The sequence below is a fragment of the Carassius auratus genome, chromosome 21, assembly GCF_003368295.1.
Source record: "Carassius auratus strain Wakin chromosome 21, ASM336829v1, whole genome shotgun sequence".
Taxonomy (NCBI): domain Eukaryota; kingdom Metazoa; phylum Chordata; class Actinopteri; order Cypriniformes; family Cyprinidae; genus Carassius; species Carassius auratus.
This window is the reverse complement of record NC_039263.1, coordinates 21788548-21813761: the sequence shown is the minus strand read 5'-3', so window position 1 is coordinate 21813761 and position 25214 is coordinate 21788548. Positions and strand designations below refer to the sequence as shown.

At 36.0% G+C, this 25214-nt stretch overlaps 1 protein-coding gene across 2 annotated transcripts; it reads right to left on the bottom strand.

Moving 5' to 3' along the window:
- Positions 1-1201: 1201 nt before the first annotated feature.
- LOC113038899 (potassium channel subfamily T member 1-like) lies at positions 1202-24950 on the bottom strand. 2 transcript variants are annotated; one of them, XM_026196689.1, is made up of 31 exons: positions 24867-24950; positions 24415-24555; positions 20660-20739; positions 20447-20549; positions 17592-17633; positions 17431-17479; positions 15901-15960; positions 15678-15752; positions 15511-15594; positions 15339-15433; positions 14034-14217; positions 13065-13229; positions 12834-12970; positions 12572-12635; positions 11842-11950; positions 11574-11682; positions 10681-10830; positions 10363-10598; positions 10020-10230; positions 9458-9563; positions 9172-9344; positions 9025-9096; positions 8214-8348; positions 7151-7262; positions 6968-7069; positions 6243-6326; positions 6029-6151; positions 3887-4178; positions 3418-3480; positions 2964-3048; positions 1202-1926 (listed from the first exon to the last, which is right to left on the bottom strand). In XM_026196689.1, the coding sequence occupies exons 1-31, from the start codon at positions 24935-24937 to the stop codon at positions 1821-1823; spliced, it is 3618 nt and encodes a 1205-aa protein (XP_026052474.1). In that variant the 5' UTR covers positions 24938-24950; the 3' UTR covers positions 1202-1820. The 2 variants fall into 2 exon arrangements, with proteins under 2 accessions (XP_026052474.1, XP_026052475.1); XM_026196690.1 differs by lacking the exon at positions 3418-3480.
- Between the last annotated feature and the right edge of the window lie 264 nt (positions 24951-25214).

Here is a 25214-nt window from a genome sequence, read left to right as displayed (position 1 = left end):
TTCACACGCCTCCCAGTCTCGCCCTCTTGCTCAGACCTGTCAGTCGAAACTGCCTCTTTCAGCAGTGTGTGTGTGTGTGTGTGTGTACCCCACACTCCTGGCACTCGCTCTTATTCCCATTCTCACATGATCATGAGTTGTACTTCTAAATGGACACACCTCACTGCACTATTAAATGTTCTCCCACGCACACATGACCTTAAATAACATACGCATTAAACACTTTAATTTCAAAAGGCACCAAAATCACAAAAATATCTGACGTACAAATTACGCTCTATGTAAATACATTGTACATTATAATTACAATATCAGCACACTGCACATTTAATTATTACTGGACAGCTTCTAAGTCTAATTGAAAGCTAACCGAATGTGCACAGCAATGATAATAATGCCTAGAACAGAGGTCATACGCAATACAGAGATCTTAACAAAGGTACACTTAAAGGAACAGTTCACCCAGAAATGAAGCTTGGCTGAAAATGTACCTACCCTCAGGTCATGCAAGATGTAGATGAGCTTGTTTCTTCATCAGATTTGGAGAAAAGTAGCATTGCATCACCTGTTCAGCAATGGATGCTCTGCAGTGAATGGGTGCCGTCAGAATGAGAGTCTAAACAGCTGATAAAAACATCACAATGATCCACAAATAATCCACACCACTCCAGCCCACCAGTTAATGTCTTGAAAAGCCAAAAGCTGCATGTTTGTAAGAAACAAATGTTTCATTAATGTATTTTATCTTCAAAACTCTGCTTGTGACCAAAGTGTGAGGCCATAATCCATAATAATGCTTCCCCCAGGGAAAGGTTCATCCTCTTTTGTCCTCTTACATCAAAATCCACCCACACATTTGCTTAGAATTGTTTTGGACTGGTTTCATTTGTAAGTGGTGCTTGATTGATGCAGATTTATCTCCCGATTCAGACAAGAAAACTTTTTAACGTGAAAAAAACATTCTTATAGATAGAGGACTCATATTATAGCTGGTATTAATGGTCTAAGGTTAAAAACATCTTACAGATGGATTTGTTTCTCACAAACGTGTAGCTTTTCACTTCACAGTGTTACTTGTGGCTTACTGTGATGTTTTTATCAGCTCTTTGGTCTCTCATTCTGACGGCACCCATTCACTGCAGAGGATCCACTGGTGAGCAAGTGATGCTACATTTCTCCAAATCTGAAACACGAACTCATCTACATCTTGTATGGTCTCAGATGATCAGCAAATTGTAATTTTTAGGTGAACTACTCCTTTAAGTAATTCTGTTTTTGAATCAGCTGGTGCAATCTTTCGTAAAAATAAATGCTACTTGCTTTGAAATTTTCCCTAATGCAAATACATTCAGACTTTCTTAAATCATTTTTGTGGCCGCTGTACAGAATTAAGTCTTGTTGGGATCTTCCTTAATGCAAAACACTGCAAAGCGGTAAACAAACATGAAAACGAAAGAACAGGAAATGCATGCCTGCATTACAACAGCAAAAACCCGATTACAAAATAACAAAGTTGACTGCATGACAGCAATCAGTTTTTATTCTGACATCATCACCCTCTAGTGTCTGACCTACAACAGGACAATCTGTGCGTTTGTTACAGCACTGGATAAATAACGCTCTTCAATGATGGAACATGAACTTTGACTTCACTGCACAATATTTCACAAAGCTCACTGTATTATATGCAGTGATCAGACCATAATATCACTGATGAATCTAAGAGCAAGAGCTTATATGAGGGAAAAGGTTAAAGTGCCGACAGCTCTTTATAGTCCAGTTACATCCTGGCTTTTGGCGTATGATGTAGATCTGAGCGGTTAAATCTTGTTGAGTTCTGGTGTGTCAGTCGTGGACCGGCACCGGCGGTTTTGTACAGGCGCTGCTTCTGGTACATGAGCCAGTGGATCCGGACGGATCAGGAACCTGCAGGACACAAAGAGCACTTTGAGTGATTCATGTTTGAGAGTTTACTCTAACAATGTGATTTTTGACACAAATGTTTGTGTCAGTGTGCATCAGGTTTCGCTGACTTTATGAGGGACAAATGTCACCGCAAAGTTTCTGAAACCTGATGCATACCCCAAAAAACACATATAAATGTCACCAAATGTCCCTACAAAAAGTAAAAACCGGACTGTTTAACATTTGGGGGATTTTTTGGGTGGTCTTCCTGAGAAAAATGCAAAAAATGCATGACTTAAATTTAAAAACAATTTGTATTAGTTAATTTATGTTTTATTTCACTTGTAGATAAAGTTTAGTACTAAAACTTATTTAAAATGTTTACATTTAAATATTTATGTTTATGACAGTGTTGTTTTACTATTGAGATATTAGAGTTTTTATTATTACTAAATTCTAGTTTTACTATTTAATATTTAAATTGGAAAATTTTTGTAATGTTATTTTGTGTTTTTGTAATCTTCAGTAGTTTTCATATATGTATACAGTATTTGTTTTTATATAGTAACTATATGTCAATATAGTTTTTTTTAAAATTTTTATTCCAGTTTCAGTTTTAGTTATTGTAGTACAAGTTAAAATTTAATAAAATGAGAAATATTAATATGGCAACTCGCTGAATTTTTGTTTATTTTATATATTCTTTTATATTTTATTTCAGCTAATGTTAATTTATTTAGAGCAATTTTATTTTTTACTTTGTTAATACTGACAGTTAGTTTTAGTTAACTATAATAACTCTGGTTTATGTGTGAAATATTTTTATTCCGCATTATTTCAATTACAGAAAATGACTTTATTATAGTTTTAGCAACCAAAAATGATACTGTTACCATGATAAAGTAGACCAAAATATATATTTGAATATTTCTAAATACTGTTTTCATTTTAAGATATCTAGGATTTTATTCAGTTAGTGCCTACAATTACTTAAAGAATAACAGCAGTTAAAGAAATAAATGTGTGTATATGTGTATCTGTCAGGATGTGCTACATACACAACATCATTGAGCTGGAGCAGCGTGTCGGGGGCGGGGTTTATCAGCACGTATGAGATGGAGTTCTGCTGGTCATTCAACTCATCTGCAACAGAGATTGGTGGATACATCTGTCACTCAAAAATATGGGCGTGGTTGAAGTTCCACAAGGAAAGATGAAGCAAATTAACATATAGATAAAAACTTTATGCTACAATTTGTTACATGCAATGTAGCCTGAAATACAATTCAGAAACACTGACTGAGAGTTATAATGGATTAAAATAGTTCATTAAAATCTAAATATGCCACAAAATCAAATCATGACTCAGGCATTCAGCACATATGTTTGAATCTGGCTTGCATCATATTCTCCCTATAATCTCTCAAAACATGTGGATGGAATATAATAAAAAGAATAAATGAACCCACGGAGCAAACTATTCATGGCAACACTATAGTAGAGGGTGTTTACCTTGCAAATACCCCAAATTAACTCGGTTCATTACATCACTGGCTGTTAGATTTGTGACATCCTCTATATGAGATGAAAGTTAGAAAAAAAGAGGAAGAGAGAAATATTTCAAATCAAAATTACTATTTGGAAGTATAATGGCTGATAAAACAAAGGTTCTTCTGACCAAGAATGTAGTAACATTCAGGATTCAATATAATCAGTGTTCACCACCCTTTTTAATTCCATAATCTGATATACATTTTCAAGTGAAATGTGATATGAGAGAAATGTAGGACAGGAGTTGATTTTATCCATCAGGAATTTGTGAAAAGAGGGGGGTTATGGTGGTTACAGCCTCCTAACCACATTAAAACAAACATGATCTGGGCAGATCTTCAAGTTTTGTTCCACAAAACGAATTACTTAAGCATAAACATATTATACATATGAATATTATTATGATATATGAGGTAAGGGGTGTGTTTACTGTATCCCGCCGTGTGCAGACCCAAGTGCTGCATGCGGTTCCTGACCAGTTCTGTAAGCTCCTCCCTTTCCGAGCGGCGTAACACGCCCAGACGCTGCTGGATGGAGCTGAGGGAGGAGTCACTCCTCTTCACGCTCCGCCTACTGAGACGTCTCGTCCAGTACATGCTCTTCTTCCTCAGGAGCGGGTGCTCTGATTGGTCACTGCTGGAGGAGCTGTGGGTGAGGATCTTTGACTCCTCCCCCTTCTCTCTGGTGTCGTTTAACCCCTCGATGCTGACGGAACCTTGAAACTGGAGGCGACCGTAACCATGGAAACAAAAAAATACAATGGAAAATATTAATAGCGCTGTCATGGAAACTAGAGAAAAGAATATAAGGTCAGCAGAGACTGAACACACAAGTATTGATCAGCTGGAGGTGAGAAATTTGATCTCGAAAAACACGATGGATGGATGGATGGATAGACAGAGACGGACACATGGATGGATGGATAGACAGAGACGGACGGACAGATGGATGGATAGATGGATGGATAGACAGAGATGGACAGACAGATAGATGGATGGATGGATGGATAGACAGAGACGGACGGATAGATGGATGGATAGGCAGAGACGGATGGACAGATGGATGGATGGATAGATGGATAGACAGAGATGGAGGAATAGATAGATGGATAGACAGAGACGGACGGATAGATAGATGGATGGATGGATAGACAGAGACGGACACATGGATGGATGGATAGACAGAGACGGACAGATGGATGGATGGATAGACAGAGACGGACGGATAGATGGATGGATGGATAGATGGATAGACAGAGATGGACGGATAAATGGATGGATAGACAGAGATGGACGGATAGATGGATGGATAGACAGAGACGGATGGACAGATGGATGGATGGATGGATAGATGGATAGACAGAGATGGACGAATGAATGGATGGATGGATAGACAGAGATGGTCGGATGGATGGATTGATAGACAGAGACGGATGGACAGATGGATGGATGGATAGACAGAGATGGACGAATAGATGGATGGATGGATAGACAGAGACAGACGGACAGATGGATGAATGGATGGATAGACAGAGATGGACAGATGGATGGATGGATAGATGGATAGACAGAGATGGACGGATAGATGGATGGATAGACAGAGACGGATGGACGGATGGATGGATAGACAGAGATGGACGGATGGATGGATGGATAGACAGAGACAGACGGACGGATGAATGGATGGATAGACAGAGACGGACGGATGGATTGATGGATAGACAGAGACAGACGGACAGATGGATGAATGGATGGATAGACAGAGATGGACAGATGGATGGATGGACAGACAGAGACAACCGGACAGATGGATGAATGGATGGATAGACAGAGATGGACGAATGGATGGATGGATAGACAGAGATGGACGGATGGATTGATGGATAGACAGAGACAGACGGACAGATGGATGAATGGATGGATAGACAGAGATGGACAGATGGATGGATGGATAGACAGAGATGGACGGATGGATGGATGGATAGACAGAGACAACTGGACAGATGGATGAATGGATGGATAGACAGAGATGGACAGATGGATGGATGGATAGACAGAGATGGACGGATGGATGGATGGATAGACAGAGACAACCGGACAGATGGATGAATGGGTGGATAGACAGAGATGGACGAATGGATGGATGGATAGACAGAGACGGACGGATGGATTGATGGATAGACAGAGACAGACGGACAGATGGATGAATGGATGGATAGACAGAGATGGACAGATGGATGGATGGATAGACAGAGATGGACGGATGGATGGATGGATAGACAGAGACAACCGGACAGATGGATGAATGGATGGATAGACAGAGATGGACGGATGGACGGATAGATGGATAGACAGAGATGGACGGATAGATGGATGGATAGACAGAGACGGACGGACGGACGGATGGATGGATGGATGGATGGATGGATGGATAGATAGACAGACAGAGACGGTCGGATGGATGGATGGATAGACAGAGACGGATGGACAGACAGGGATAGATAGATAGATAGATAGATAGATAGATAGATAGATAGATAGATAGATAAATAGATAGATAGATAGATAGATACCTCAGGTGATGCGTGTGATTCTGTGCGGTAGATTCCGATGGGAATCTCTGAACTAGACGAGCAGAACTTCTGGAAGAGTCTCCCGTACGTGCGGATCCAGAGATCAGCCTCACACACGTGCATCTACACACACAGGAACATGTTCATAAACAAACACTGACAGATCACAACACAACGCGCATCTAAACACATACAGGCCGTGTGTTGAACTCACAGAACACAGGTATCCTGATCCCGGCGTGGTGTCCAGTCCCAGCAGCAGCCTGGCTATCGGGATCATGTAGTCCTTCACAAAACACTCATGTACAAAACAAACCAATCAATCATCAATATTACTAACGTATCTCTCTTCACACAAACAGTGAGATATGTTGGTTAGACAAACAAAAAGATATTTCAAAATATTTTTATTTCGAATAAATGCTGTTCCTTAGAACTTTGCATTCATCAAAGAACATCCATGTTAAAAAAATGTTTTTAACATGGATAATAATCAGAAATGTTTCTTTCAGAATTATTTTTTTAGAATCAGAATTATTTCTGAAGGATCATGTGACACTGAAGACTGGGGTAATGATGCTGAAAATTCAGCTTTACATCACAGGAATAAATTACATCTTACATTATATTCATATAGAAATCTTGTTTTAAATTTTAATAATATTTCAAAATATTACTGCTTTTACTGTATTCTTTATCAAATAAATGCAGCCCTGGTGAGCAAAAGAAACTTCCTTCAAAGCTATTTAAAAACAATGACCCCAAACCTTTAAATGGTATTATACTTTGAATGCAATGCAAGTCACCAAAATGCATAAAATGTTACTATCTGTAACTGTAATATTTAATTCCTGAGTACAAGAGTTTATTAGGGATGATGCAAATTATTCCTCTTTAAAAAGGCGTGCACACACACACACACACACACACTATATCTACCTGGTACAGGAGTGTGTCCAGCATGCTAATGCTGAAGACTCGACCAGCAGCAAAAGGAAGTCGAAACATGAAGGCAAGATTCGAGCCTTTGTCACGTTCCTTCTGCCGATCGAACACACACATTTTAAAATAATATAACTACAAAACTACAGTACTCAGTACTTAAATCTCTCCATGTCTTACCTTCTCGAGTTTGGACAGAGCGAGGGAGTAACAGTCCTTGGCTCTGAACTGCATGAATCTCATGTTTGACGGGTGAGTCAGTTCTGTGATTATACTGAGACTTGGAAACAACCTGAAGAGACACAGAAAGAGAAAATAAAACTGTTATGAGATTTATATTTACATTGATACACTTGGCAGACGCGATCCAAAATGACTTACAGTGCATTCAGTGTAAACATTTGATTTTAGTTCATGCATTTCCAGGGAATCAGACCCATGACCTTCATACTGAAATGATAAATTATGCAAATGATAGTGATGTAACGATTAACCGCGAGCTGGTTGAAAATTGATTTAAATTAGGGGTAAGAGTTTATATGAATGTATGTCTGAGAGAAACTTACTGTATTTGTGTGCACAGATAAAGCATAATATGTAAAATGCATATTAAAGTTCATAAATTCAGCTGCTTTGTTTACAGCGGAAACCAAGGAAACATTTTAAGCTCCACCTGCTGGCAGAGAGTGAATCTCTGTTTCTGTTTCATGCAGATATTTTTATGCATAGTTTCACATAACTGAAGCCCATCTTTATTTGGATCATGATGAAAATGCAGTGGTTGCCTCTAATATTAAATGGAAAGAGCACAGACGAAGCCTTATTTTGTTTATATAAAGAGATTTCTTTTATTTGTGTAATTTATTTGATTTGGGGCTTGTTTTAAATTTTCCATTTAGTTTTGTTATTTAAATTAACATATTTAAATTTTGTTATTTAGCAGACACTTATCCAAAGCGACTTACAAATGAGGACAATAGAAGCAATCAAAACCAACAACAGAGCAATAATATGCAAGTGCTATTATTATAGTGTTATATTTCAATTTCATAAAGAAACGTGCAGCATTTTGTTCAAGAAATAATAAAAGGACACATTTAATTTATAATTAAATCTAATTTTGTTCAAGAAATTGTTAATCGAATCATGAATTGAATCGAATTTTGACTTGAGTGAATCGTTACATCCCTTGCAAATTGTGTCAATTTCTATTGGCAGATTGCAGGGCTTTGGTTCGTCTCACCTGAACATGGTCTGCACATTGACGATGGTTTTAGCATCAGCCATATAGTCTTCTTCTGCACTCATAGTGCTTTCTTTATCCACCACCACTAGATTATCAGCATACAGAACACCACACTGCAATAGGCTGTCCAAACTGTCAATCACACAAACATCCAATCAGATAAATTCACATCTAGAGGGAAATATTTGAATTGAATGTCAAACATACGGCTGCACGATTAATCAAAATAAAATGAATTGAAAATAATAACAATAATAATGATACGGCACAATGCAATTATGGAATCACAAAGGCTGTGATTTAAATATATGCACTGAAAATATTTATTATATAATTTTTTCCATGAATACTTTTTGTCGTTGTTTTACAGTGAAATATTACAAAAGTAACATTTATTATTTTTGTATATATTTAATAATAATGGTATATATAACAGTGACACTGATAAACAATCACAAAAAACTGGCCAACTTGTGCAGCCCTATTTAAAATATAAAACATTTTAAATCGCAATTTCACTTAAATTGTAACACATTTTTTGATTTTACAGGGAAATACTACAATAGTAATATTTATTATTTATTTTTATTAATATTTTTATTAATAATAATTATTATTATTATCATCGATATATTATAATAAATTATTATAATAAATATTATTATTATAAAGTCATATTGATATATAAACACAAACATTTTGGCCAAATTGTGCATCTCTTTCCTATACATAAAGTATATTTTTTTAATATAAGAAAATTCTACAAATTCTACCCTAGACAAAGAAAACGTTTTTTGTCTAACTGTACTTGTCAATGGTGCCACCCATGTAATACACCATTGGAAAGCAGGATATGGCCTCAAGGAAGTGGTCATCAGGTCTGCAGGAAGTAGAAAAAGATTAATAACACTATTGAAACACATGAGGATGAATGTGTGTGTGTGTGTGTACTTACAGGTTGTCTAACAGCAGGACTATAGGGTTGAGCTCTCGTCTGGGTCTGTAATAGGCTCTTAAAGGCACTATGAAGTTGTAAAGGCCGTTTCCAGCCGTCTCAGCAGAAACAATGATCAGCTTGTTTTTGAAGCCATATGCTTTTGCGTCCTCAAAGGAAACATGCTCACAGCTCTAGAGAAGCAAATGTGAGATAAATATGACATGCTGATGTGGTCCAGTGCAATGCATATTGTGCAAATACAACATGCGGATGGCATTTGTAGCACATGGGGACTGGTGCTCACCTGGTCAAGCCGTAAACAGCAGAAATGGGCCTTCTGGGGCAGGAGATGGCAAAGAGTCGGGGAGCTCCCAATGTATGGAGAGTTTGGGGGGTATCCTTTCACAAATCTGAGGAAATTAACATTAAAATTACAAGATTACTATGAAGAAACTATATAATAACAAGAAATATAACTATTATTATTATCACTTTTACCGTACTGTAAAATACAATTTTGCAAATTAAAAAAGTTCATTCAATTTTTATTTTATTTTATGATTAATATTATATAAAATGCAAATATTAAACAAAAATAGAAATATTACTATTATCATTTTTTACTGTAAAATAAAATTATTTAATTTATTTAAAATAACATTTTCTTTTACAATACCACTGTAAGATTTAATATATAATACTTATGGCTGTCATAATTTCTTCATTTTAAAACATTAAACAGTTTCGCTTTTATTTTATTTTTATCAGTGGCTGTCAAACTCAACAATGGACATAAAAGCATCACAAAAATGACCCTTTGAATTTGAAATGTTTAAATTTGTATTAGGAGCTAAAAACGAACTCACTCATTAGCTGTAACATCTTCATCTGACTGTCCGGCCTCATCCTCTGATTGGTCGCTGAGCAGATCACATGGCAGTAAGGAGGCGGAGTCAGCGAGCTCTAGAACGGGTGCAATGCTTGGGCGGCGGCTTCCTTGTTCGTTCTCCGGGGGCGGAGCCAATTTGACACCGCTCTCAGTGGGACTGGTGTTCTGAAAATCCATGGCAACGGTTCCTGAAAAAATTAGAACAAAGCCACTAGAAGGCAAACCTGCAACCTTTAGCAGGGTTTAGTCCTTTAGTTTATTTGAATGGATGTCAGGAAGGGCTTCACTACGCTGAATAAACAACTTCCTGTCTCTCTCACCCATGCTAGCGATGATGCTATGAACAGGCAGGCCAGACGGGCTGTTTAAGATGTCACAGTGGCCCCGCCCCTTTCCCTGATCTTCTGCCTGTCTAAAGATGAAGGCGGAGTTTTCCTCCTTCGTGATGTTGATGTAGTAACAGGTGTCGCTGGCAGACATGATGTGGCGCGGTCCGGGGTTCAACAAGATGCTTTTGATGTCTTCTCTCTTCACGCCGATCAGACACACGCCATACCTTTACACACAAACAGACCAAAACACCCTCACAGCCTTAGTTCAAACACATTTAATATGTGGCAAAGCACGGATAGACGTACTTCTTGTGGGCGTGGAAGGCTGCGTAGGTGAAGCTCTTGCTGTTGTAGTCTCTGAAGAACATACTGTCACCCAGACGTATATGATAGACCTCATTACCCGAACATCTGCCGTACATCCTCTGCCACTGCTCTGGAGACTGCTGGCCCTCTCTGAAAGAGAGTTAACATGTTATTGAATCAATCCTGGGAATGTTCCTGCAATTTTCCGGGCCGAACGTGAAAGGGGCTTAAAAGTTTCTTAAAAGTTTCTTCTGCTCACCAATGATTTTTTTATTTGATTAAAAATTATAGTAAAATTGTGAAATATTATTACAATTTTAAATAACTGTTGTTTAATTGAATACATTATAAAATTTAATTTATTCCTGTGATGCAAGGCTGAATTTTCAGTGTCACATGATACTTGAGAAATCATTCTAATATGCTGATTTTCTGGTCCAAAAAACATTTCTTTTAAATGTCAAGCTTTACAATTTTGTGGAAACCGTGAATTCTTTTTTTCAGGTATCTTTGCAAACACTATTAATGTCTTTACTGTCACTTTTGATCAAATTAATGCATCTTTGCAAAAAAAAAAAAAAAAGAATGAATTAAAAAATTTCTTAAACATATGTATATATATATATATATATGTATATATATATATATATATATATATATATATAATAAAATAAAACTCAACTTTCATAAAAAGTATATTAATAAAACGAAAAAAAAACTTGACAATAAAACGCCATGTTCTGAAAAACATGGTAATGACTAAAGGTGTGTTTGGGAAACCTGTCTGAAAACAGTCATTATTTTTCCATGTGGTTGCGCTAGTAGCACTGAAATAACACACTTCACTTTTAAGAGCACTAACTTTACTAACTAACTTCATAGTTGTGACTCACTGTCCTCGAGATGTGTGGACCAGTAGGGTGATCAGTGTAGAGGTGGCCGGACACAGACAGTTCAGAGCCAACATGGCATATTTAAACTCTTCTTCACACACTACGTGATCTGCGGTAAGAAACAGACATTCTGCTCAGAGTCAAGATGGCTGACGCTTACTAAAATGAGTCATTCAAGGGCTTCAAACGAAAGAGAGAAGAAAAGAAATAATGCAGAAAGAGTGAGCAATATTCAGAAAATGAATGTGAAATAAAGGCAAGTTAGTACCTGCAAATTTAACATGGAACTTGTTTTCAGGTTTGAGAATCTGGACGTAAAGAGGGCAGTTGGGAGCGAAGTCTTTCACAGCCCAGGCCCTCAGAATGGTCTGGTGATCCTGTCAGTACAGCAATACTAATCAATATCTGTTTATTAACTAATATATACATTTGATAATCCGACTGGATTGAATGTGTAAAACAAATGATACCATGTGACTGTAATATAATGTAGTTAAATCATTTTTTTAATTATTTTTTTTATTGTAGAATAATGTTGTGTGCACTTTATTTTTAATTCTTTCCTTTTTCTGTTTTTTTGATAAAAAAAAATGTATGGAAGCCCGTTTCCGCCACTGAATAATAATAATTAAAGTTTATATCTCACAATTATGACCTTTTAAACTTTGCAACTGTGGGTTTATATCATGCAGTTATGAAAAAAAAGCCAGAACTGCAAGTTTGTATCACGCAATTTGGAGGAAAAAAAAGGATTGTGGATGATATATTGAAAGCACTGAATCCCTATAGAACTCGTGATTCATTCGATTCTTAGCGTTTTAAATCGATAACTGTCCAAGATCGGCGATACACAATTAAAAAATCATGTTTTTAAGATCGATGCATATGAATCGTCAGGTTTTGTAATCGATGCATGGAGAAAACGAGTGAATCATTACACCCCTACTCAATACACATGAACGATAAATAAAAGATGATCGATTTGTGTGAACACTCACTGCCGCCATGCGATCAGCTTCATTCCTGCTGCTGAGAATAAAACAAGCTTCGGCATCGTCCATCCTACAGAACAAAATCGACCAATCACAGGGCGATTAACGAAGCAGACCAATCACAGAAGCCAAAAATGTATGCTATTCCACATTTTGCTCTCCTTCAAACAATGAGTAAACTGTATTGTTGGGGACAGGCTTAAATACAAGTTAGTTGTGCAGCCCTATAAAAACAATACTGTGATTGGTCAGTGAGGCTGTCACTCACTTGGCTCTCAGTAAATCCTGGTTTTTGAGGGCGGAGCCTTGAAGATAGATGACCCTCTGTGACCAGAGAGGGATCTGCAAAATCCTCCTCACCTGAACGTCCACCTCACATGGACACAAGATGACCACGTAATAATCCTGAACATGCACAAACACAACATGTGATCAAACTAGGACAAATACTGTAAACATCAGACAAGATTAAACACACAAAGACAGACGGAATAGACACCTGTGTGTGAGGATGAGCGTAGAATTCATTGAGGAAGTCCATGAGTAGGTCGATTTTGAGAGTACTGACACATAAGACCACGTGTCTCTCTGTCTGAGCTCGATGTCTGCTGTAGTTTCCTCCAGATTTCTGCCTTTCCATCCACAGATAGATCAGCTCCTCAAACTGCAGCCAGAGGATAAAGAGACACATGGTAAAAACAAGAAATACTTCAAGATCATCGGCATAGTCAAGTCAGTATTTGAGTAGACAGACAATAAAATAAATAAATAAACACAGTAAATAAAACAAGTTTTGACTTAATTCAGAGATAAAACGGCATGTGCTAAAAAAAGAGAATAAATTTTTTTTTTATTAAATTATTAATGTAACTTAAATTAAACAAATACAATAAAAAAAACGTGTTTTTCTGAAACTACCGAAGCTTTATTTCTCTTTTGGTTTTCAAAAAATAAAGGAACAAACACTATTAAAGACCATTGACTGTTTTTAATCAAGTCTGTAGCAGACAGAGAGTAAATAAAAAATAATACATGAATAAGAAAAAAAAAAAATCTAATATTAATAAAATGCAATTAAATTAATACGAATGGCATGTTCTGAAAAAAATCTAATAAATAAATTAACTTGTAATAAAAAAATTACTTAAGCATAATAATAAACATTTAAAAATACAAAAATAATCTTTAAATTATTTTAAAATATGAAAACATGAGTAAAAAAAATATTTTGATAATTCGCTGTGCTCATAGTCAAGTCAGTAATGATAGACAGACTGTAAATAAAAAATATAATAAATAGAAAAAATGAAGTGAAATTAAGTGAAACAAATAGAAATATAAAAACAAACAATAAAATTACAATCTTGACTTTTATGTTAAGCTTTATCTCTTGCTTCATCAGTGAAGGCAAGTGAATTGAAGCAGTACCATTGTTTGGTAAATTTAAAAAGTGCTTGACTCCTCTGACCTGTAGAGGGAGCACCACCAGCGCCACGCAGATCATCACCACCACCAGCAGCTGAGACGGCCAGATCTGCGGCGTCACATCGCCGAAGCCCACCGTAGAGAAGGTCACGATGCAAAAATACAAAGCGTTGAAGAGAGACAGACTCTTCTTACCAGCACGCTCTAAATGCTGGATGCCACATGCGCTGAAAGAGACAGAGAGACTTCAGTGTAGCTAAAGAAAGAACGGCTTTCGATAAAGAGTAGAGGTGGGCGATACACCTGTTGAAGTAATACAATCGACAAAAATACAGCACATATTGTGGTTGTGCAAGATGCATGATAGGATTGGATGGTCTTTGTTAAGCCCCGCCCTCCTTAGATAGCTTTTCTGCTAGTGCTTGTACTGCTGCTGTCAAATATGGAGAGAAGCTATAAAACTTAAAATAAATTAAAATAAATAGATAATGTATTTCAATTCTCAAAATAAATATGTTATGTAAATAAAACACAATTGATTTTAACAACGAAAAAATAATCAAACAAGCTTGAAAATGAAATTGCGTGTGCTCAAAGAGAAAAACTAAATTTTTAATAAAAATAATTTTAAATATATATATATAGTTTAAATAAAAACTAATTAAAATAAAAAATAATATCTTGACAATAAAATAATGTGCTGAATGATACAGTTAATAAAAAACTAAATTTCAATAAAAACAAAATGTAAAATATTAATATGCAAAATAAAATAAATTACATTAAATTGATTTAAAATGAAGATAATCTTGACAATAAAATTATGTGCTGAAAGAGTCAATAAAATTTCAGTAAATGAAATTTTTAATAAATAAATAAATTCAGTTATTAATAAAATTAAACAATTTAACAAAAGATAAAAAAAATCTTGACAATAAAATAATGTGTGCTGAAAGAAAGAGTAAATATAAAACTAAATTGAAAAAAATATATATATAATTAATATTAATAAAAAATAAAATTACATTAAAAACAATAACAAATAAATAAAACTGAATGTGCTGAAAATGTATATACAAAAAATACATTATATAATAAAAAATAATTTAAAATGAAATAAATCTTGATCAAAAAGCCTCCAATAACATGAAATGGTGAATGGAGAAGTTTGCAAAAGCCAGTTTTGTAAAACAAAAGAAGCTCTTATTCTTGTTTGGATTTTTAAAATAAGGCAATGAGATTTAAACATGCTTAATACCATATTTTACATTTAAAAGTGTGCATATTGATTGACCAAAAATATCTGGATATATCGCCCGGCCCCACACCAAAGGAAAATGATTCTTACCCAGTGAATACGAGACATAAAAGAGTGCAGATAAGAATGAGGACCTGGTTGAACATGGCCGAGTGTGTTCTCTGAATGGCCCGGTGCAGATCATTCTGTAACACACACACATCATCTGGTTTCTGTATAGCATTGCACAGACATTGCATATTGGGGAATGGTGAACACTCACTATCATGCTCTCCAGAGCACACTTGGCCAGCCAGCAGTTGAGAAACACTGGGATAAACAGATTTCTGAGAGGAGGCCAGAAGATCTGACACAGAGAGAGAATCACAGAGGTCAGATGTTATTATCAGATGTCGTTTGGGATATTATTATTCGGAATATGCTTTTTACCGTTATGATGAAAGGGACAGTATTTAACATCTCCAACAGGAAAGACACCTGGAATATCTGCTCCCATAAATTACCCTGAAAAAATAATATCAGGAACCAACAGTTGTGATTGTGCCAAAGCAAAATGCAGTAACTAGACACTTCAGGTCTCAGATTCAGAGCAAACTTGGTGTGAAAAATCTGTAAATACTTTTACGCTTTGCACATATGCATACAAACTCACCTTGTAGCTGAGGTACATTAGCAACATGGCCTCCATGAAACTAATGGATGCTACAATAACCTGATGAAAAAAATGTGCAAACAAAAACAGCTAAGAGTGAAATTTCAGAACACAGGACATTAAACATTTTTTAATGTATAGGGAAAACTCAAGCACAGTTTATTATACAGAGGCCCAAAGTACGAGCAGTGCTGAATTTAAAGAGCAGACCTGAGTATCACAAGTGCTTTATAATGAGAAACACTACAGACTGGCGCCACCTACTGGTCAAAATCGTGTACACGCAACAAAAACTTCTATTATTACACTTTTAACAATGTTGTGATCAACATTTAATCAATAAAATGTAATCTACTAATATTTAAAAAGCATTAAATGTGAAGGTTCTGTAAAATATGTGATTTATTCATGTTTTGTGTATTATTAGACTTGTTAAGCTAGGTTCATTAAAAGCATTTACATATCATTGTATTATAAATGCGTACATTTTAAAAGTAATTACCGTCTTTAAAAATGAATGTAGATTGTTAAAATTGATTCCCAGATCAATTTAAAACCATCAGACACTCATTTATGATTCACCAGATTTTTTTATTTATTGGAGTATGTTTTACATAAATAAACAAATAAAAATAATACTTTTTTAGTCTTTCTACTTCAAAACTTCATGCTTTATTCAGTGTGTCACTTGCTATTTCTTTGAAATTATTTGTAAAATTGACTTGCAATTTCTAAATGAAAACTGTTTACACACCAATTTATTTTCAGCGCAGTGGCAAACAATTATAATTTTGAAATATTTTGAAAACAACGTTCGAAGCAAAGGCTTGCGTGCTGGTAGTTTGATTCTGAACCACACAGATTAAAACTAAAGATTGGTAAAACAGTGTTTAAAGGCTCAAGAAATACATTTAAATATAAATGGTAACACAAATGGTCTAATTTTTTAACACTAGTTAATTCATTAACTAAAATGAACCTACAACATATTTTCCCAGCATTTATTAACCTTTGTTAATGCTAGATTAAAATGTTCATGTTAGCTCACAGCGCTTTAACTAATTAACAGATACAACTTTTGATTTTAATAATGTCTTAGAAATTGTTAAACTTAACATTAACTACGACTAATAGATGCTGTTCATGTTAACTAATATAGTAATCAACTGTTATTACACGGCTCTCTGGAATACTAGATTCTAATTGGTCAATCACGACATTCCGAGGTCTGTTATTTCCAATAATAACAGAGGATCATCCGGGAACTACAAATCATCATGGCCGTTGTTGCTGATCAATGTTTTGTGTTTTATTATCTACTTTTATGGCAAGCAGCCGTGTAATAAGTGGGATAATGTACATCCAGCTGATAGTTATCGCATAATAAAGCCCTTCAGTCTTATACAATATACTGATGAACCTGTCGGGCATTATACTGTGCTATCAACTGACTGGATGTACTGTACATTATACCTTACTTAACAAATGAAACCTTATTGTAAAGTGTTACCATATAAATGTTTGACTCACCTGAATGGCCCAAACTGGTACTTTTCTGTCTACCCAGAATATCAGTTCCCTGGGAGAAAGAGGCAGATTAGTGAGAATAAATTAGAAGCATGAAATCAACCTCCAAACACATCTGCATAACTGAAAATAAGGCTCAGTTTGATGCTAATGGTTTGTCTCACCAGTTGATCTCGTTGGTCTGCGTGGTGCTGTTGCAGTTGATGCTGTAGAGAGAGGACCGACACATCAGTCTATAGCGGTATTTTACTGCAGCATAAGAAATGATTCACTAACTTTCTTTAAATATTAATAAATATCCTCTAAAAAAATTAGTCATGGTAATCATGCTCTATAAGCCATTTACACTCATAAACATTAAAGGGTTACTCCATCCCAAAATGAAAATGTTGTCATTAATCACTTACCCCCATGTCGTTCCAAACCCGTAAAAGCTCAGTTCGTCTTCGGAACACAATTTAAGATTTTTTTGGATTAAAACAGGTAGGCTTGAGACTGTCCCATAGACTAACAAATAAATAACAGTGTCAAGGTCAGAGTCCATCTAAATCCATCTGATGGCGTACGCTTCATGCTGCGCCGATGCGTTGTTTGCTTTCAAACCAAAATGTAAATACATGTAAAAAACGTATTCTTGTGGCGCGGCTGACACAGAAGAGTGTACCCCGTCTGTGTGCTGCTCAGAATTACCAAAATGGCACTACGCTGACTTGGAGAGACACAGAAGTGAGGAATTGTTGAATAAAGTTGTTATTTTAGTTTTCTTTGTGTACAAAAAATAATGTCGTCGCTTCATAACATTACGGTTAAAGCACTGATGGCAGATGGACTACTCTTACGATGCTTTTCATACTTTCCCGGACCTTGAACACTGATATTTATTTGGCAGTCTATGGGACAGTCTCAAGTCAAGTCAAGTCACCTTTATTTATATAGCGCTTTAAACAAAATACATTGCGTCAAAGCACTGAACAACATTCATTTGGAAAACAGTGTGTCAATAATGCAAAATGAAAGTTAAAGACAGTTCATCATTGAATTCATTGATGTCATCTCTGTTCAGTTTAAATAGTGTCTGTGCATTTATTTGCAATCAAGTCAATGATATCGCTGTAGATGAAGTGACCCCAACTAAGCAAGTCAGAGGCGACAGCGGCAAGGAACCGAAACTCCATCGGTGACAGAATGGAGAAAAAAACACCTTGGGAGAGCCTCCCTGTTTTTATCCAAAATATCTTAAATTGTGTTCAAAAGATGAATGAAGCTTTTACGGGTTTGGAATGACATGGTGGTAAGTAAATAATGACAAAAGTTTTATTTTGGGATGGAGTATCCCTTTAAAAGAACTGTTCACCAAAAAAAAAAAAAAAAAAAAGTGCTGTTAATTTACTCAGGCCATCCAAGATGTAGGTGACTTTTTTTTCTTCAGAAAAACAGTAAAGAAGATTTTTAGCTGGTCCTTACTAAGTCATAAAATGCAAGTCAATGGTTACTGTCCCTTTGGGAGTCAAAAAGACATACTGTATACAAGCAAGACAAAATTGATATACGTGGATACTGACAATTTACTGAGGTCTTATGAAGCAAAACGATCAGTCTGTGCAAGAAACTAAGCATTGTTTACAATATTATTACCTGTAATCCTGTGAGCCACAAACAAATGGTCCAGATGTCTGGTTCGCGACTCTTGAACAGATTCTTTTTGCGAACTGGATAAATCAGTTCAACAAATCGGACTGAACCGTCTGAAAGAGTTTGTGGCTTAAGCAGCACAGATCTACAAGTTACTCAATCAAAATTCATTATTAGATGCGTGACAGTCACTCTGACTGGAAATGAACCAAAATAGCTGTGTTTTTGATCCTTTGAAGAATGAACTGATTCAGTGCTCCAGTTCCTCCAGCAGTCACTGAACTGAATAATCAGTTCAACCCAGACCGAAGACCGATAAGCTGCTGATATGTGTATATGTGAACCTAGCACCTGAATGAAATGGCAAAATAAAATTTGTTATGGTTTCTCATTGTTTATGTTAAAAAGGTGATCTGATGAAGACTAGTTTATCTTTAAACATCCATGTTTCACATCATTTGTTGAGTGCTTTAATAATATATGAGTATATGTTACATTATTGCACTATTATGTAAATTAATTGGTGAATTTTAAATTAAAATGCTTACATTTAAAATTTGAACAGGTGGTTACCTGAACTTGAACCATTTTTTTGAAAGAACAAGTTGATGGAAACGAATCAGATGCTGTCTATTTACACTGATTCTTCTTGGTCTTAGTGCAGCTTTTGACAATGTAGATCACTATACTTTTTCTTCACCCATTTAGAGTCTGTCTTTGAAGTTTCTGATTCTGCATAGAAGTGGTTTAAGTCCTACCTCTTCGATCACGAGTAGTTTATTGTGATTTGTGGTTGCAGGTCTAAGGTCGGTGTGGTGCGACCTGGTGTTCCCCAGGGATCTGTATTAGGCCCTTTGCTTTTTAGTATTTACATTTTTCCACTTGGCCAACTTTTAAGAACACTTCACTTTTATGCAGATGACACTCAGATCTATATACATTCAAAACCTGATGTCAGTATGGCTGTCTCTTTTCTTTCTCAACGTTTTACTGAGATTAAAAAATGGACATCTGAAAATGTTCTCTGTCTAATCAGTAACAAGACTGAAATTATGCTTATTGTTTCACCTCACCAGCTGGCCAAAGCAGAAACCTTAACCTTAAGGGTGGATGGATATGCTTTAAAGTTTCAAACTAAACTTTCTTGCACAGACAAAACTTTCCATTCAACAAGACCTCAATATATTGCCAGGAGCAATGGGTATTCATTTTGTCTTGCCTGTATTTTCCTTTTTGACACTCAAGTGATGCTAGTTACAGACATGTATTTCATGAATCACCATTCCACTGAAGAAAAAGACACCTACATTTTAGATGGCTTGAGGGTGAGTAAATTAACAGTGAATTGTTATTTTTGGGTGCACTATTCCTTTAAGACAGTTCTGACCATGTGTGGCGGAGCTGGGCTGGATTGTCCGTCATGACTCGAATTATGTAAAGAACACATGTCAAAAGCTTCAGGCAGAAGTTAAATATTCGGATCCTTAAACCTGGAGGTGAAAGGTCAGTGCATTAACAGGCCATAAATAGACAAAGTGAATAGGTTAAAAGTTAAGAATAAAGGTTCTGGGGTAAATATGTACAGTTCAGGCAGACTTACTGGATCTTTGGTTTTTGATGAAGAAAAGTTTGAGTCTCTCTTTAAATGTGTTCTCATCAACATAAAACTCCACATGGACCCTGCAGGAAAAAAACATATGTCCTATAACCTCCAAATCACTGACTAAAATCACAACTGAATGATTGTGACATCAGGTCAGTTGTGGATTAAACTTGGTAAAATCGGAATATGGCATAAAACAATTTTGCTAATAAAGCACCTTTCATAGTTTCCATCCAATTTGTTAAAGAGAACAAAGTATCAGTAATAAAAGAATAAAAAGCTGTTGCACTGGGGATGCCTCTTTTCCCCCACATAATAATTACTTGTGCCTCAGAGCATGCAGATGAATACTGCAATAAATGCTGCTGGCGAAACGAATGACAAACAGTGCTATCTTGCTTTTAGAGATGAATGCATGATGTTTGGGAATGCACTGATGTGAGAAAATTATATAAAATTATTTTGATGGCAGATTTTGGCTCAAGCATTTCAGAATGACTTAACATTTGAGAAGATATGCAATGGAAAGGCACCATTCCAGTTATCCAGACACATGATCTGTTGAGGCAAAGTTAGATTTGGTTGCACTTCCAGGAATGTATCCAATAAATTTGTTTCTATTAAAGTTCAATTATATGTTTCCTTAAAGAAAAATCCATCAAATTACGTTTTTTTAACGTGTATTTTTAGATTTTATTTGCATCATGCCATTTCTATTATGTGTTCTATTATGTGACAACCCAAAACTTGCATAAAAATATGGTAAGGAAACAACTAATGATACATAATTTTAAAGTGTGACTTAACTGACCAAATACATTTAGGGGGCACCGTAATAAATGTATTTACAAAGCACAACAAATCATGAGGTGAAAAACATAGTTTCAAGCAATTGTACTTGCAATATATAGGCAGACAAATGATGAGAAAATAAAAGAGGGAAAATAAATGTTTGCTTTATCATAAAAAAATGTCTGCCAGCAGTGCTATATATATTATTACTATGTAAAAGTAATTAGTAAAAGCCAAATTTGATAAAAAATTATGCAATATGCTAAATTATCACCTAAAATCTTGTTGTTAAAAAGCAAACACATCATGCATCAAATACTCATGTAGATATTGATGTAAGTGATAACAATGCATACATCATGTTATATAATTTCAATGGAAATGCTGTCATCCCTATATGTGACATGATGTGTAAGTTTTCCTGTGCATGTGGGTGTAAAACCAGTCAGTTATATTTTGACGCATAAAGACTTTTTTTTTATTCTTTCCAGCATCATGTTTTACTCTGTTTACATAGTTCTGCACTAAGAGCAATTCTCTACATTACAATCCCAGACATCTTCACTGGAGATGCGATATGTCTGCTAGTTCCCATGGAGACCACAGGAGCGGTGGTTTTAATTGCCCTCATAAAGTGAGATGAAGCCATCAACATTACGAGCCGTCTCCAAAATATTACATATGTTTCAGCTAGAACATTCATGGGTGATTGTATTTAGCATGGTTTACATATAAACACAGTGAAACTGATAAGAATTCTAAAATAACTTTGACAACAACTGAAAAGTGCAGCACTCATCATCACCTGAAATCCACTACAGTTTTCCAGCTTGAGGAAAACAGCAAATAAGCCAGACTCAGAGAACATTTTAAGATATTCAATCATGCACAAGACTGCAGTGACTCTAGAGATCTTATCCTACCTCTGCCCAGCATCGCTACCAAAAGAGTCCAGCCTCCAGTTGACCAGAGCCGGGTTAACCCAGGACGGCACTGCATTCTTCTGTTCCATAACAGAGAAAACCCAGAGGCTTTCTAGATGAGGATGTGTGGAGATCTGAGCTGAGAGGATTGTTATGGAAGTACATCATCTACAGCGGCATGGTTCAAAATAACCCGCCCACACGCTCTTGATTGCAGGCGCAAGCGTGCGCTCTCCTGCCAGAGTCTCTCTCTGTCGTGTATGTCTCTGCATTAGAATTTCAATGCACTTTAATTGTTTATTCGTTTTACCATAGCATCTCTTTGTTGAAAATTGGCATAAGCTGGACGTTTTTGACATGCACAACAGCTGTGGCAAACCTACCGTTATATGCACTCTGTTAATGCATAGAGCTTATTAAACATACATGATTTTTGTATAGTGAATGATTTGTCATCACAGCAACATGCCTCAAGCGTGTTTGTCTTCGTGATGGTGGAAGTACAAATAATGTGCTTACAAAGAGAACTCTGAATGAAGGAGCAACTCAAACTCACCAAAAGATAACTGAAATATTTCAGTCAAATGAGCAATTCTTTGGCTTATTCCCACTTTCCACCTTTCCGCAATGCCTACCCTCTCTTTCCCTCCTGTTCTCAGGAAATTACAGATAACAACCTGCTCAAGAGGCTATTTCTGTCGATCTGGAGAGATGTGGCCGTGTGCCCACACACACATGCACGATCAGACTTTTTCTTAATATTCAAGGCTTGCCAGAATAAAATAGCCAAGGATATATTTTATTGTTCTCTTGTTCAGCGGTTTAAAGAACAAATGGAAACATGACTAGACTTTGATACTTTCTTTGGTGCAAACTCAACACCAAGATCCTTGAATGTTCTAGTTGGTTTCAAAGGTATGACTATGTGGTTGCTAAGTGTTTTTAGCATGTTGCAGTGCAATTGCTTACCTTACATTCAATACAAACACTCTCAGTGCATCCAAAATTGCACAGATGTCTGATCAGATGCTACATTTGAATTTGAATGTACTTCATTACCATTAAAAAAGTATTTGCTATATAGTATGAATATGAGTAATATGAATCAACTTCAGACATTCCACATCTGCCATGATGATATGTTCATGTGACTTAGTTGCTTCACTTCAATGCCATTCACAAATCCTCTCCCGTGGTCTCGTGGGATAGTGAGTGCCCACTGAATGCACACTTCAGAAAACTTTTTGCATACTCTTTTTCAAATATGATAAATTAGGACATACTACTCATGTTTTTCGCCTACTATACATATTAAGGAAGTATTCAATTTTCGATGCAGTGTCTGTCTAGGTGAAATGCACATCTGCATGTATCTTCTAATTGTTGTTTTTTTGTGATGTCAGAAAAATACTAACCTACCATGACGAACCTGACATTATCATATTATTTCGCTCATTTTATTCTCTACCAGATTAAAGCTAAACAAACATTATTTCATTGTATCTACTGGTCTTTTGGATGTAATTCTGACTGCTGGCTTTCAATAAGACAGGTATGATGTTGCAGGTGAAGTAATGGTAAAACTGGGCAATAAACAGTGCTGGGTAGATTAATCTACACATTAGGTAATGCATTCTGATACTTTTTGATTACTTATAGATTTATTTTTACCTAACTTGTAAGAAAATCCATATTCCATTTGTTATCAACATCATGACATTATGTTACACCAAGGTTTCCCAAAATGAACTAGTGGCTGGTGTGTTCAGTTCCATAAACCTAGAAGACTTTACAAAAGTTTCTAAGTGGTCGACTTTTTTTTAGAAAGGAAAATTTTAGGTAGAAACATAAGAATTAGGATGGATCAATAAATCATTAATAAATTACTGCCATTGTGTGAATACTATGTAATCATGTAGTGTATAAAAAGTAACTGTAATCTGATTATGATTATATTTTATAATGTAAATATTACAAGTACTTAATCCAGATGAATCAATTACTACCCAGAGCTGGTAAACATCACTAGGCATGTACCTATCATCATGAAATGTCTGGTCTCCTAGCAACAGGTCTCGGAACCAGAAGTAGGTTTGAAGGGATGGAACAACAGATGCTCCAGTGGTCATCTCGAGGTCCTGCACATTTAAAACCACCCCTCTGCCCCCACACCTTGGACTAGCATTGAGAGAAAACACACAGAGACATAGTGGTAAAGAGACTATTTGACATTTACAAAAGCAAGCTAAGTGTCTTCTGAAGCAAAGCCTGTGACGTTTTGAGGGTAATAACTGCATTAACAAGCCAAAATTCACCTTAATAAATCTACAACAGAACGCGCGTTCTAACAGGGAATTTGGTATGTAGTTTAAAAGTAGTTAAAACAATTTATAGAAAACTAAAATGACAAAGATTCTGTTTTGGTGGTTTATCTGTCTATCTATCTCATTTCAAACTTAGTTCTGAAAGCATCTGTGCGCGCACTTTACCTCGGGCGCGCGGTGCGCGTGCTCCCATCATCGTATTCAAATGTGTGGTTGGTGTAGCACGCGCCGCACATCTTTTCATCCGGCGAGCGGCGCGCGGAAAACGTAATTGACACTTTTTCTTCCTCATGAGCCAGAGCATCAGGCATCGCGCGCTTTGTGATTTAAAAAATAAAACCGTTATCCAGTCAACGGTCAATCTGTCCACATCAAGAAGACGGATACAAACTTTTTGAGGTAAAAGATTTTAAGGTAAAATTATATTACCAAAGAAACATGTTGAGCAAACAAAGCCTATGAAAAATCAGAGGATCTGAAATTCAATCAATCTTCACTTGAACTTTATGATCT

Bases quoted from the DNA above. Each gene is read 5' to 3' on its own strand.
- LOC113038899 (XM_026196689.1), bottom strand. From the start codon at position 24,937: ATGTGCGGCGCGTGCTACACCAACCACACATTTGAATACGATGATGGG. The intron at 20,740-24,414 runs GTACATGCCTAG...TTTTTCCTGCAG, and splicing joins CAGACATTTCATGATGATAG to GGTCCATGTGGAGTTTTATG. The intron at 17,480-17,591 runs GTGAGACAAACC...TCTTTCTCCCAG, and splicing joins CAGACCAACGAGATCAACTG to GGAACTGATATTCTGGGTAG.